Genomic DNA, 11,795 nt, shown 5'->3' on the forward strand with positions numbered 1-11,795 from the left:
AGACCGATGGCTTTGTACAAGACGCTACGCCTGCAGTTCAGGAAGGTACTTCCAGGCGGGTAATGGTACCTATTTGAAAGCATGACTTGCAAATTAAGCTTAAAGAAACAGCGATCCATCCCATGTGTCAGAGAAAACGACCATGGAACGAGGATATTATAAGGCATTAAGTAAAAAACGGGTTTCAAAGTCAACTAGGCCTAAAAATAGAGAGTTGATGTAAAAACAAACAACAGCAGTCACCACCAACTGAGCTCTTTCTATGTGCCCGACATTTTAGTGTGAGTTTTACATCAATAGTCTTTATTAATTTGACAACGATCCTGTAATGTAGGTGATAACATTTCTGTTTTACAAATTAAGAAATTAACGTTTATAGAGATTAAGTTGTTTGAGAGCACAACACTAGCAAACGGGAGAGCTGAATAAAATAATTGTATATCCACACTGGAACCCTGCTCGGGCATAAAAAAGGAATAAACATACAATGACATGGATAGACCCCAGAAGAATTATACTGAATGCGAGAAGCCAGACCAAAAAGAATATATATTGACTATATGACTCCATTTGTATATAATACTCTAGAAAATACAAATTCATTTACAGAGAGAAAGCAGGTCACTATCACCCAGGGATGGGTAAGTTGAAAGGGGGGAGGGGGGGAGAAGGGAGAAGGGATGACCAAGGGCATAAGTAAACTTAAGGGTGATGGATATGTTCAATATCTTGCTTGTGGTGATGGTTTCAGGTTTTAAAACTTATCAAACTGCACACTTTAAACACATACATCTTGCTGTATGTCAATCATACCTTAATAAACCTGTCTAAAGGGAAGTTATAAGTGACAGATGGGCAACCTGGGTGGCTCAGTCGGTTAAGCGTCCGGCTTCGGCTCAGGTCATGATCTCTGGTTCGCGGGTTCGAGCCCCGTGTCGGGCTCTGTGCTGATAGCTCGGAGCCCGGAGCCTGCTTCGGATTCTGTGTCTCCCTCTCTCTCTGCCCCTCCCCGGCTCACACTCTCTAGCTCTCAAAAATAAATAAACATTAAAAAAGTGAGACAGAAGTACAGGCCCTAAGTACAAAGCAGCACTTCACCAACTCTATATTTTAATTTAATCTGATGCTCTTTAGCCGTTTTTCTTTTTCTTTCTGTAACTGAAAGGTTTATTATGGACTATAACAGACTCAGTTTTAAATACAGCCACCAAGTGATTTGTAGAGCTCTTACTCTCATCTCTAAAACTGAGAAAAAATAACATAAGCCTATAATGATCCCCAACAGTGAATCAGTGTTCTTTCCAAGTATTATTAATGTTACTGCCATCAAAAGATTAGGACAAGAATCAGGAGGGGAAAAAATGTTGAATGAAACCACGTACAGCAAAAATTTCTTGAGCATTTGTTATTTGCCGCACATTTTAGGTACCAGCGTTAGAAAAAAATGCTTAACACACAGTTCAAGCAAGTCTGTCCACAGGCAACACTAAAAATTTGGGTGTTGCTGGTCTAAGGGATGCTCTTGCTCCTCCATAACCAAAATTAAATGGAGAGGAAGTCCTAAGAGAACAAATGAAGAGATGTGTCTATAAGCTATCAAGGTAACAAACTAGTGACAAAAATGATACACCGAACAGTTAAGAGAACATCCAAGTGCAAAAATATAAAATCATAATGTCCTTCAACATAATCGGTACAAAGAATACCAAGGATTTGTACCAAGATACCAATCTGTAACCTCCCTACCAGAGTCATCAGGGTTAACCCAGTCTTATAAAAAGCTTCTCTCTCAAGAAAATAATTTACAGCCAACTACTGATTAACCACGGTCAAAATAAATACTTGACCTTGAATTTTTTTTTTTTTTTTTTTAAAGTAACTTGCTATGAATCGGGGAAATACTTAAATAGTAGAAGACATTTACTGCTTGGATTATGGTAACTAACAGCAACATGGGAGGCCTCCCCCACCCCACTCCACCCCTCAGATGAGCCTGCAGGCACAGTGCCCGCTGACTGTGCCAGCCCCTCTCAGCACAGGAGGCACGGCTGGGTGAAGAGAGAAGCACGAGGAGTTCTAAAGTGGCCGTGGAATCAATCCTGTAGGTTCAAGATCTGAGGAATCAGGTAGTGGGAAGCCCACAGGTGGGGATGCGTCTCACCAAGATACTGAAAAGGAGAAAAGGTCAGCTAAGAAAAAGAGCATGATAAGCCATTGGGCGGTTTTCTGCCGGGCAATTCTTAAACATTTATACATACATGACAAATGTGTATCATTTTTACCCTATTGGCAGTAAAACCCAGTGTGCAAAGGAACAGCTAGCTCTGAAGTCAAAGTGGTTTGGTCTGAATTACTGCTCAGTCCTACGAGCTCTGTGACCTTGGCCACGTTATGTTACCTCCTTGAGACTGTTTTCTCTTCCATAGAATGGGGCTAGAAAAGAGTAAAATCCACCCTGGTGATTTCTGTCAGAATTAAATGTGATAACATGTGTCCCAAGTGTAGCATATTAAGTACTCAATAAATGTTCACCATTACTGTTTTGTGTCTGAAAATGGCTACCGTATTCCTAAACACTGACTACAGTTCACCATGTAAGGTTTGTATTAAATCCTTGACGTGCCACGTTTTGAGTATTTCTTGTTGTTCTGCTTTGGTTTTTATCATTTGATCTTGATTTGGGGTTATCCATGACTACCCTCTGCTTCATTTTACCCTTGATTAATCAGGAGGAAATGGTATGATCAGTTAAGCATCCTGGATCAAAACTGGTTGAAAGCTGGGATTCAGGTTTTGAAAGCACATTGCCTAGTACTGTTGCAAGACGGCTCTTTAGAGACTAAATGTCAAAAAAATTTAAGTTTGAAAAAACTGAGACCCGAGGTATTTTGCATTTTCATTGTTCTGCCCCATATGGAAGGCTGATCTGGTGTCCAGAGAACACTGGACACCAGCAAACAAACAAAACTCGCAGGACCTACCTCCTCCTGTGCACCTTTAATTTCTGAACATTCTTCTAGTCTTTTTAAAACGTCCTGGGTAACCAAGAGTGCATCAGAGAAGATACTTTCATTTTCTAGAAGAAAATTCAGCTGATGGCGTTTCCTCTCATACTCTGAGCGCAAAACAAAACACAATAAAAAAAAAAAAAAATCAGTGATTCATCATTTGAAGTGATTTTTAAAAGTTTAAGCTGATGACCTTTAGGGCACATACTGCATCTATAACTGACACCTGACACATCAGTTATGGGTAACAAAGAACAGTGTCTCTTACAGCTTCTTCCTTTGTGCCAGCCTCATCCTGGTTAGAATAATGGGTAGACATCAAAACTGATACATCACTATTTCGGTATTGCTTTTCTGCTCTGTAGTTCATCTTCAGACTTCCAACACTCAAAAACACAAACACTTTTAAAAGAAGAATGCCCCAGGAGGAGTTTTGCTTCGGATTTTGTGTGGGATTGGATTGGATTTTGGTTGCCTATCTAGCAGTGGTCTTCAGTAAATTCATCACTGAAACAAAAGAACTCCTGGGGCGCCTGGGTGGCTCCGTGGGTTGAGCGTCCGGTTCTTGGTTTCACGCAGGTCACGATCTCACATTTCCTGAATTCGAGCCCCGGGGTCACTATGCACTGGCAGCCCGGAGCCTACCTGGGATTCTCTCCCTCTCCTTCTGCCCCTCCCCTTCACTCTCTCTCTCTCTCAAAAATAAATAAACAAACTTTAAAAAAAAAGAAACAAAAACTCCACAAGAGTCACTGAACATAGTAACTGACAACAGAGGGACGGATCACAAAACAACTGTTACGCGAATGTTACCTGGTTCCGTGCTCGCCTCCTTCGCCGCACTAAAGGCTTGTCCGGCAGGGGAGGGGGAACAAACTTCAGCTGTACGAGGAGTCTCCACCGGGGCGTCTGCATTCCCCGGAATCTCCTGGGCGGTGGAAGGACCCACGCTCATCTCCTGTGCGACCGTATGGACCGCCTCCTCGGTCTCGGCTTTCACAGGGCCCCCCGGAGGGGCAGAATCCTCGGGGGAACAACGAGGCTCTGCAGCACCCTCGGGGGAAAGGGTTTCCACCTCGGGCTTCTCGGGCTCCTTCCTGAGTGACTCTGAGGACGGTGCGGAGACATCCCGCACCACCTGGCCCTGAACGGAGCAGCTTACGAGGTTGGTGAGAAGATTTTTGCAACTCACGGCCACGTCGAACATCTGCAGGCTGTCGGCTAAAGAGATGATTTTGGAGAAGTTGTGCTTGCCCACAGGCAGCCTGCCAGTGTACACCATCTCCAGCAAGAGGGCAAACTCCTCGGGGCTCACCACAGACGCGTCGATGGAGATGGTGTCGGTGTTGTCCAGCAGGGTTTTGAACAGGAGGCTGGCCGCGGCCAGGACGAGCTTGTGGGCCCGGAAGTAGATGGTGCCAACGGAAATGGTGCAGTCACAGAAGCGCTGCTCCTTGCACAGGGTGTAGAGCTGCTGCAGCAGCTGCCGGCCATAGCTGGGGAGCTCCATGGCAGCGGCCCCGCCCCGAGGACGTCTCGCCCTCTCGCCTCCGGAATCCGCTGTCTGCGGATCAGCGCTGCATCCCAGGGAAACCCAGAAAGCGCCACGTTAACACCTCACCGGCACAAAGGGGGACGCCACGAACGGAACAGTCAGACAAACGGGCAACCCACTGGTGCATCTGACAAACGCTTCTCAACAGGGAGGGGCGCCGCGCCAGGTACGCTAAGTTCATGACGGCAACCGTCACGCGCTTAATACACGGAAGCGACCACGCTTAGCGCTTCATCTGGAAGCTCTCGCGGGATCCTCACAGTGACTCAATGGAAACCTTCCCCATTTTACAGATGAGACTGGAGCTCAGAGGTAGGGAGAGAACCAGCCTGAGGAAAACAGCTGTTCAACAGCATCTGCGTCCCACCCAAGTCAGAGCTGTACGCGCCCCTGCTTCCGGTGAGTTCTCAGCCAAACGAAGAAGGCTCATACAGTTACATAAACGGACCTTCAATACGCTGTCCTCATCTCATCTGGCCTATGTGCAACACAGGACACGGGTCATCACTCCCTCCCGCTGCAAACACCTGTTTCACTTGCTCTTGCTCTCTCTGGTTCTCCTGTGACCTCACCACCCAGCATCCTTTGCTGGGTCCCCTGGGCCACACTGGCCTCTACAGTTTGGAATATTCCAGGACTCAGTCATCTCTCCTCCTGTCTTCTGTCCCATCTAATTCCACACTTTTGAAATATCAACATTTCCTGGGGCACCTGGCTGGCTCAGTCGGTTGAGCGGCCGACTTCCGCTCAGGTCACGATCTCGCGGTCCGTGAGTGAGTTCGAGCCCCGTGTTGGGCTCTGTGCTGACAGCTCGGAGCCTGGAGCCCGTTTGAGATTCTGTGTCTCCCTCTCTCTCCAGCCCTCCCCCATTTGCGCTCTGTCTCTCTTTGTCTTTCAAAAATGAATAAATGTTAAAATAAATAAATAAATAAATAAATAAAAAGAAATATCAACAAATCCGGACTATGCAGTTTATCCTTATCCTGTCAGCTTGCAGGGTGACATCTCAAGCTCAGTCCTGTCCTCTGGAGTCCAGATGCACACCTCCAGCTACCTACTCAGCATCTCCAATCGGAGGCCTGATAGGTTGTTTCAACTTGTATCTAAAACTCTCCTGCCACCTTCCCATTTTATAGCAATTTTGTCTTTCTAGCTGTTCAGAACAAGACTCAAAAGTCAACCTTGATTCCCGTCTTTTCCTCCTACCCCGTATGGAATCCTTTATAAATCCTGTTGGCTCTACCTTCAACACATATCCAAAACCCAATCACTTCCTGCTGCCTCCCCTGGCTCTCTGTGATCAGTCCAAGCCCCCGTCCCCTATTATCTGGACTACGACAGCGATCCCTTCTAACCGTCTCCATGCCTCTGCCCCTTTCCAGCACTACCCCAGGAGTCAGAGGGGTCTTCTTAGCACACAGCCACATCCTGTCCCTTCTTCGCACAAAGGCCTCCTGGGCTTCTGGTCTCAGAGTAAACGCCAAAAGCCGAAGTCCTCCTAATGGCCTACGTTCCTCCTCATAACCTGGTTGGCATTAACTCTCTGATGTCACCTTCCACCCGCTCTCCCTCACTCATTCCACCTTAAGCACACTGCCTTCCTCACCGATCACGGAACACACTAAGCATGTTCATCTGCAGGTGTCTCCACACGTGTGCATGGCTCACTCTCACTTCCATCAGGTCTCTGCTCTAAGGCCCCATCATCACTGAAGGCTTCCCTATGTCCTTTAAATAGGAGCCTCTTCTCCATTCCATTCCTCTTACTCTATTTATCATCATAGCATTATCACCTATGACATATATTTTTACTCATCATCGTGTATCTCCCTTCACTGGAATGTAAGCTCCTTTAGGGAAGGAACTTGTTAAAATCGACTGCTATATCCCAGAGCTTAAAATTCTGCCTCACACGATGTTGTTGATTAGATGGTGGCATGAATAAACGAATGGAAGGAAAGCTAATGGCAGAGATTTGCACCCAGAAACCCAGCTTCGGACCAGGGGGGTCAGGCAGTTAGAGGAGGAGCTGACCGGCCTGAATAAATGAGTAGGCACTGACGAGGGAAAGACAGTGAAAGACAACAGGCGCTCGAAGCAGGGAGCCTGCGTGAGCCTGCATGAACAAGAAAACATCCCCAGTGGTGGGGGGGAAGGGGGGGAGGGGGAGCTGTAAGGATGTCAGTGATACTGGACAGGGAGTATCAGGGGCTAAATCTGGCAGGGGGTGTGGCCACAGATACATGGGCCATGCTTAGGAGCTTGGATTTATCTGAAAGGGAATGAGGAACACTGAAGGGTTTCAAAGGCTTTAAGTAGGGAAGTTGCATGGTCAGAGAGGCATCTTAAATGTATCATCTAAGTGACATCTGCACAGAATTGAGGGAGATAATGCTGGAGACAGGCTCTATTATTGCATAGTTCAGAGATAAATCAATGAAGGCTTTGACCCGGAAAAGTGGCAAGAGAAGAGAGAGAAAGAGACAACCAAAAATACTCAGAAAATGTAACTGTCATGATTTAAGAGTATGAGCGGATGCGAGGGAAGAGAGAGACAGCTCCCAGGTCCTGGTATGGTACGTGAAGGTGGATGCTGAGATGATCCAGACAACATAAGAAAAGTTTAGGGAAGAGGACATCCAGTTCAGTTTTGGGTTTGATGATCTTATGATCATAGATAGCCAAACTGTATAATCTCACTCGGATAAGGAAAAGAAAATGCACTGACAAGGGGGTGGGGTGGGGGGGACAAATGTCAGAATACCACTGGTTGCCTTTGTTAGCAAGATTGTGGATGATCCCCTTCTAGGCCACCACCATTTCTTTAATTTCCCACATTTGAAGCTGACAGATAAAAATATAAATATTTCCAAGTTCTGGTTTCTGGTCTGGCATGGAAGGAGCTTAGGAAGTCACCATTCCATCCTGACAACAAGTAAAAAGCTGAAAAAAAATGGAAAGGTCAACAACTCTTTTTAGATCTGTCAGAGAACTGAGGTCACAGGGCAAAACTGCTATCCCCCAAAGTGGAGAGAAAGACAGGCAGATTCGGAGAACTGCAACTTCTCAGAACAGAAACCCACCAACAGGCACATGGTGGGAACCACACCAGGAACAAAACAAAAAAATGCAATTGACAAACTGCCTCAGGCTCAGGGTGGACAAGTCTGAGTTAAAAACTCCAGAGGGACCAAGTCATAATTTTGTGAGTTCTACCTGCAGGAGCTCTAAGGGGTGAATATAGGAGAAAAACCTCCTCCTGCTTCAGGCAGAGGAAGGGAGGGAACTAACCATTTTTAAATATACCAGAGCACTCTGTTCTTAACAAGGCCTAGTTTCAGGAGAAGCTATTTTACCAGATTCATACCTAACTGGGGGAAGGACAATACACTTCACCCCACTTTTAGCCATCCTGCCCCAAGATGTGTGTTGGGGGGGGAGGTTCTGAAAAACACTGGTGAAGTTCACAGACCAGGGGCACAGGCTCACCAAACCACTGAGACCTAATCATCAGTCTATAAAACACTTCCTCCCCTGTACCTTATCATCCCATCAACTATAGGCTTATTTACCACAATTTCTTTCTCTGTATGTATGTATGTATATATATGTGTGCATATATATATATATACACATATATACACACACACGCGTATTTTTTATATTTATATAAATATAAATGCTCACTCATTATAGATTTATATATACACATACATATATACATGTGTATATACATATATATATTTACTTATTTACTTATTTTTAACGTTTATTCATTTTCTGAGAGACAGAGTGTGAATGGAGGAAGGGCAGAGAGAGAGAGGGAGACACAGAATCGGAAGCAGGCTCCAGGCTCTGAGCTAACAGCACAGAGCCCAACACGGGGCTTGAACCCACGGACCGTGAGATCATGACCTAAACCAAAGTCGGACACTCAACCAACTGAGCCACCCAGGCGCCCCTACCACAATTCCTTTTACCCGGTACTTTATGTCTACCTTTCAAGAAAAACTTTCAAGGGGCGCCTGGGTGGCTCAGTCGGTTAATCGTCCGACTTCAGCTCAGGTCATGATCTCACAGTCCGTGAGTTAGAGCCCCGTGTCAGGCTGTGTGCTGACAGCCTGGAGCCTGCTTCAGATTCTGTGTCTCCCTCTCTCTCTGCCCCTCCCCTGCTCATGTTCTGTCTCTCTCTGTCTCAAAAATAAATAAAAACATTAAAAAAATTAAAAAAGAAAAAAGAAAAACTTTCAAGACATACTGAAAGGCAAAAATTACAGCTTTAAGGACTGAACAAGCATCAGAACTACACTCAAATATGTCAGGAGTTATCTGACCAAGAAGTGTTTGGTTGTTTGGTTTTTTTTTAAGTTTATTTATTTATTTTGAGAGTGGGTGGGGAGGGCAGAGAGGGGGAGAATCCCAAACAGGCTCCGTGCTGTCAGTGCAGAGCCCAACGAAGGGTTCAAACTCAAAAAAAATGTGAGATTGTGGCCTGAGCCAAAATCAAGAGTTTGATGCTTAACCAACTGAGCCACCTAAGCACCACTCTGACCAAAACTTTTTAAACACCACAATTAATATGCTAAGGGCATTAATGGAAAAAGTAGACAACACACAAGAAAGGATGAATAACAGAAGAAAGATGGAAATAAGAAAAAATGAAAAAAAATGCTACAAGTCAAAAACATAACAGAAATTAGGAATGCCTCTGATATGTTCATTGGAAAACTAGAAAAAACTGAGGAAAGAATCTCTGAGTTTGGGGGTGCCTGGGTGGCTCAGTCAGTTGAGTGTCCGACTTCGGCTCAGGTCATGATCTCACGGTCTGTGAGTTCGAGCCCCACGTCGGGCTCTGTGCTGACAGCTCAGAGCCTGGAGCCTGCTTCGGATTCTGTGTCTCCCTCTCTCTCTGCTCCTCCCCCACCCACACTCTGTCTCTCTCTCAAAAATAAATAAAACATAAAAAAAAATTTTTTACAGAATTCTGAGTTTGAGGATTGATATAACAATAGAAACGTCCCAAACTGAAAAGCAAAGTGAAAAGATCAGGACAGAGTATCTAAGAACTGCAAGACAACTGCAAAAGGTAAAACATATTCAGTGGGGATATTCGATGGAACCGAAAGTAAAAGGAACACAAGCAATATTTGAATAATAAGACTGAGCATTTCCCCAAATCAATGTCAGATACCACACCACAGGTTGAGGGTGCTCAGAGAACACCAAGCAGGGTAAGCAGCAAATGTTACATTTAGGCATATCATATTCAAACTACAGAAAATTAATACTTAAAAAAAAATCTCCAAATAAAGGGGGGGGTGGGGAGGAAGACCACTCTAACTTCTAGAGGATCAAAGATAAGAATCACCTCTGATTCCTCCTCAGAAACCATGCAAACAGGAAGAAGGTAGAATAAAATATTTGAAGTGTAAGAGAAAAAAACCAACTTAGAATTCTGTACCCTGCAAAATTACCCTTCAAAAGTGGGGGGGGGGGGGAATAAAGCCTTTCTCAAACAAGCAAAACTGAGAGACTCAGTTGCCATTAGACCTGCCTTGCAAGGAATGTTAAAGAAGTTCTTCAGAGAGAAGGAAAACGATAAAGTACAGAAATCTGAATCTACATAAAGAAAAGCATTGGAGAATGAATAGGTGAAGGTAAAATAAAACATTTATTTCTTAATTCTTAATTGATATAACTGATAACTGTTCAAAATAACAGCAATTTATTTGATTATGTATGTTTATGTCTTGATATACTTACATATATATGTGAAATAAATGACAGCAATGATACAAGGGATGGGAGGGGAAAATTGGGATTATTTTATTGGTATATATGGTACTTGCACTACCTGTGAAATAGTATAGTGTCATTTGAAAGTGGACTTGAATTAGATATAAATGTATACTGCAAACTACAGAGCAACCACTAAAACAAGTCTGAAAAGGAGTATAACCGATATGTTAGGAAAGAAGTGAAAATGGACTCAGGTCAAATACTCAATTAAAAACCATGAAAGAATGAAAAAAACTTGGAAGACAAAAATAGGAACAAAGAACAAGGGCAACATATATACAACATTAACAAATATGGCAGATATAAATCAACTATATCAATAATCACTTCAAACATCAATGGTCTAAATACACCTATTAAAAGGCAGATATCAGAATAGACTGAAAAACAGGACCCAAACTCTATGTTATCTGTAAGAAACCCACTTCAAATATAAAGACATATAGATTTAAAGTAAATCCACAGAGAAAGATATATCATGCTAGTACTAATCAAAAGAAAGCAGGAGTAGCTATATTAATTTCAGACAGAACACACTTCAAAGTAAAAAAAAAAAAAAAAAACGATCAGGGATAAAGAGGGGCATTACAAAATAGAAAAGGGGTCAATACTTCCAAAAGACATAATCTTTTACATGCATATGCCTAACAACAGAGTATCAAAACAAGGCAAAGTGAAAGAACTGAAAAGAGAAATAGACAAATCTACTATTATAGTTGGAGACTTTAAATATCCCTCTATCAAAAATGGACAGGTCCAGCAGGCAGAACTTCAGTAAGGACACGGTTGCAGTCAACAGTACTACCAGTCAACGGGGTATAATGGGCATTGATAGACTTTCCATCTAACGACAGCAGATTAGACATTCTTCTCAAGATCACATGAACATTCACCCAACTAGACCAATTCTGGGCCATAAAACTCCCTTAACAAACTAAAAAGAATAGAAATACAATCTCTGCTCTCAGACCACAATAGAATTAAACTAGAAATCAATGACAAAGAGATAGCTGGAAAATCCCAAATACTTGGAGATTAAACAACACACATTTTTCTAAAATTTTTTAATCTTTATTTATTTTTGAGAGAGAGAGACAGAGCATGAGCAGGGGAGGAACAGAGAGAGAGGGAGACACAGAATCCGAAGCAGGCTCCAGGCTGTGAGCTGTCAGCACAGAGCCTGACGTGGGGCTTGAACTCATGAACCGTGAGATCATGACCTGAGCTGAAGTTGGGACCCTTAACCGACTGAGCCACCCAGGCACCCCAAACAACACACGTTTTTCTAAATAACACATTGGTCAAGAAAGAAATCGCAAGAGGAATTTAACTAGGGGGCACCTGGCTGGTTCAGTAGATGGAGCAGGTGACTCTTGACTTCAGGGTCATGAGTTTAAGCCCCATGTTGGATGTAGAAATTTAAAAATATATAG

General features: G+C 43.7%; 1 protein-coding gene across 1 annotated transcript in view; it reads right to left on the bottom strand.

Annotated features, from left to right (window-relative positions):
* The window catches only part of ZBTB40 (zinc finger and BTB domain containing 40), a 38,082-nt gene extending 33,511 nt beyond the window's left edge, over positions 1-4,571 (bottom strand). The window contains exons 1-2 of the mRNA XM_053898833.1: positions 3,822-4,571; positions 2,982-3,115 (exon numbers count right to left, since the gene is read on the bottom strand). Of these exons, the coding sequence (XP_053754808.1) occupies positions 2,982-3,115; positions 3,822-4,518 (831 nt within the window). The 5' untranslated portion in view covers positions 4,519-4,571. The remainder of the gene's footprint in view (positions 1-2,981; positions 3,116-3,821) is intronic.
* Between the last annotated feature and the right edge of the window lie 7,224 nt (positions 4,572-11,795).

The sequence above is a fragment of the Panthera pardus genome, unplaced genomic scaffold (genome assembly GCF_024362965.1).
Source record: "Panthera pardus isolate Hobbes unplaced genomic scaffold, ASM2436296v1 HiC_scaffold_11, whole genome shotgun sequence".
Lineage (NCBI taxonomy): Eukaryota > Metazoa > Chordata > Mammalia > Carnivora > Felidae > Panthera > Panthera pardus.